This window comes from Galeopterus variegatus, unplaced genomic scaffold, assembly GCF_000696425.1.
Source record: "Galeopterus variegatus unplaced genomic scaffold, G_variegatus-3.0.2 Scaffold6423, whole genome shotgun sequence".
In the NCBI taxonomy this organism is placed as follows: Eukaryota; Metazoa; Chordata; class Mammalia; order Dermoptera; family Cynocephalidae; genus Galeopterus; species Galeopterus variegatus.
Window position 1 is genome coordinate 23776 of NW_007732534.1, and position 2006 is coordinate 25781.

A 2006-nucleotide genomic window follows, 5' to 3' on the forward strand; every position below is an offset into this window, starting at 1 on the left:
TTACAAATTGGGGGTTCCCACTTTCTCCTTAGATTTGATAATTCATTAGAACAATTCAGAACTCAGGAAAGCACCATATTTATGATTTCAGTTCAGGATACAAGTCAGGACTGGTCAGATGAAGAGATACACAGGGTGCAGTCTAGAAGGGTCCCAAACACGAAGCTTCCATGTCCTTGGGTTCCCCCTCTGACACATTGATGTGTGATCACCAGCCAGAGAAGTGCACCTGAGCCTAAGTGTCCAGAGTTTTTATTGGGGTTTCATTATGCAGTCATGACATTGAATCATTGGCCACATGATTGAAATCAATCTTCAGCCCCCATTCCCAACCTGGAAGTTGAGCTGATAGTATATGGCTCAAAGCCCCAGCCCTGTAATCACATGCATGGCTGATCTTTCTGGACTGGCCAGTCCCATCCTGAGTCATCTCTGTAGCATAAAAGCAGGTATGATCCAGGGGGCCACCATGAGTACAAAGACATTCCTTTCACACAGGAAATTCCAAGGATTTAGAGATTGCCTCCCATGAACCAGGAATAAAGGCCAGCCAAACTCCAAGTACAATAACCCCCTAGCCTTAGCCAGCCAGGACAGCTTGACAGCTGCCTCCCTTCCCAGCCTGACAGTGCTGCCTGCCCAGGTGGAGGAGGCAGGCAGCAGAAGGCAGAGGCCACACCACTCACCTCCTGTTTGTTCTGCCACAGCCGGACTTTGACGACAGGAGAGTGGGCCGCCCCAGGTCCATGCTGCGCTCCTACCGGCAGATGTCCATCATCTCTCTGGCCTCCATGAATTCTGACTGCAGCACCCCCAGCAAGACCACGTCCGAGAGGTCATTCCCTGCCCCCAGCCAGCCCTGCACCTTGGCCTCCCTGGCCCAGCCCCCAGAAAAGCCTCCCTCCTTCTCTTTCTTCCCCAGAGGCTCCCATTCTACTCCTTGCTGCTTTCAGTGTGGAAGCCTCTCCCCATCCAGAGCCTCATTAAAACCTGCACAACTGCCCCATGAGGCTGCATGGTTAAGTGTCATGTTTAGAAGGTCCTCAGAGGCTCAGAGAGGCAAGGTGGCTTTTCCTGAGGACCCACCAGGACTCACCTGCAGCCCCCAGACTCCCAGTCCAGTGATCACTACCAACCAGCCAGAGCTCCTCATGGAGCATCCATCTGGAATGTTCTCAGCTCTGACAGGGGTCTAGTCCCTCCCAAGGGAGCTCTTTCCAACCAGGACTGGAAATCCCCATTGCAGAGCTTCTCCTCCTGCCCTCCCCCCACCTCTGTCAAGAACCTCTCTCCTGCACCCCCTTCCACCTTCCTGGAGCCCTCTGGCTCTACCCTGCCCAACTCNACCTCTCTCCTGCACCCCCTTCCACCTTCCTGGAGCCCTCTGGCTCTACCCTGCCCAACTCAACTGTTCTAATAATAGACATCATGAAAAATCCAGCTCCCACCATGTGACAAGAATGTGCTAAGGGTTCCTCAGATCTCATCACATGGCCACTCTGCGAAGTCATTGCAAATACTCCCATTTACTGAAAAGGAAATGATGGCTCGGGGAAGTTGAGTGATTTACCCAAAGTCATTCAGCTAAGAAGTGGCAGAATCCATATCCATGTTTTAACCAGTTTTCTCCATTTGCCACTAGTCTTTCTTACCTCCTTCAAATTTATTTACCTTTGCATTTTGAATGTTTGCAAATTAAGCAAGTGGCTTCCTAAATTCTCTGCCAGGTTAACTGATCTATCCTTGACCTTGGAGTGATAGCTCAGTCAGTGTGAAGGTCCCCTTTGGCCCTCTGGGTCGCTGCAAGGCCGTTCCACTGAAGTTCTAACTGCAGTTTCTACTGCTGTCCCTTTTACCCTTCAGCTTTGACCTGGAATTAGCACCACCCAAGACTCCGAAAGTGGAGCAGGAGGAGCCAATCTCCCCAGGGAGCACTCTGCCTGAAGTCAAGCTGCGGAGGTCCAAGAAGAGGACGAAGAGGAGCAGCGTGGTGTTTGCAGATGAGA

The 2006-nt window shown here is 51.6% G+C and overlaps 1 protein-coding gene across 1 annotated transcript in view; it reads left to right on the forward strand.

Moving 5' to 3' along the window:
* LOC103606274 (dedicator of cytokinesis protein 2-like) overlaps positions 1 to 2006 on the forward strand; it is a gene marked incomplete at its 5' end in the record, with an annotated part of 28942 nt that overhangs the window by 22300 nt on the left and 4636 nt on the right. The window contains 2 exons of the mRNA XM_008590883.1: positions 708 to 835; positions 1864 to 2006. The exon at positions 1864 to 2006 is cut by the window's right edge and continues 24 nt beyond it. Of these exons, the coding sequence (XP_008589105.1) occupies positions 708 to 835; positions 1864 to 2006 (271 nt within the window). The remainder of the gene's footprint in view (positions 1 to 707; positions 836 to 1863) is intronic.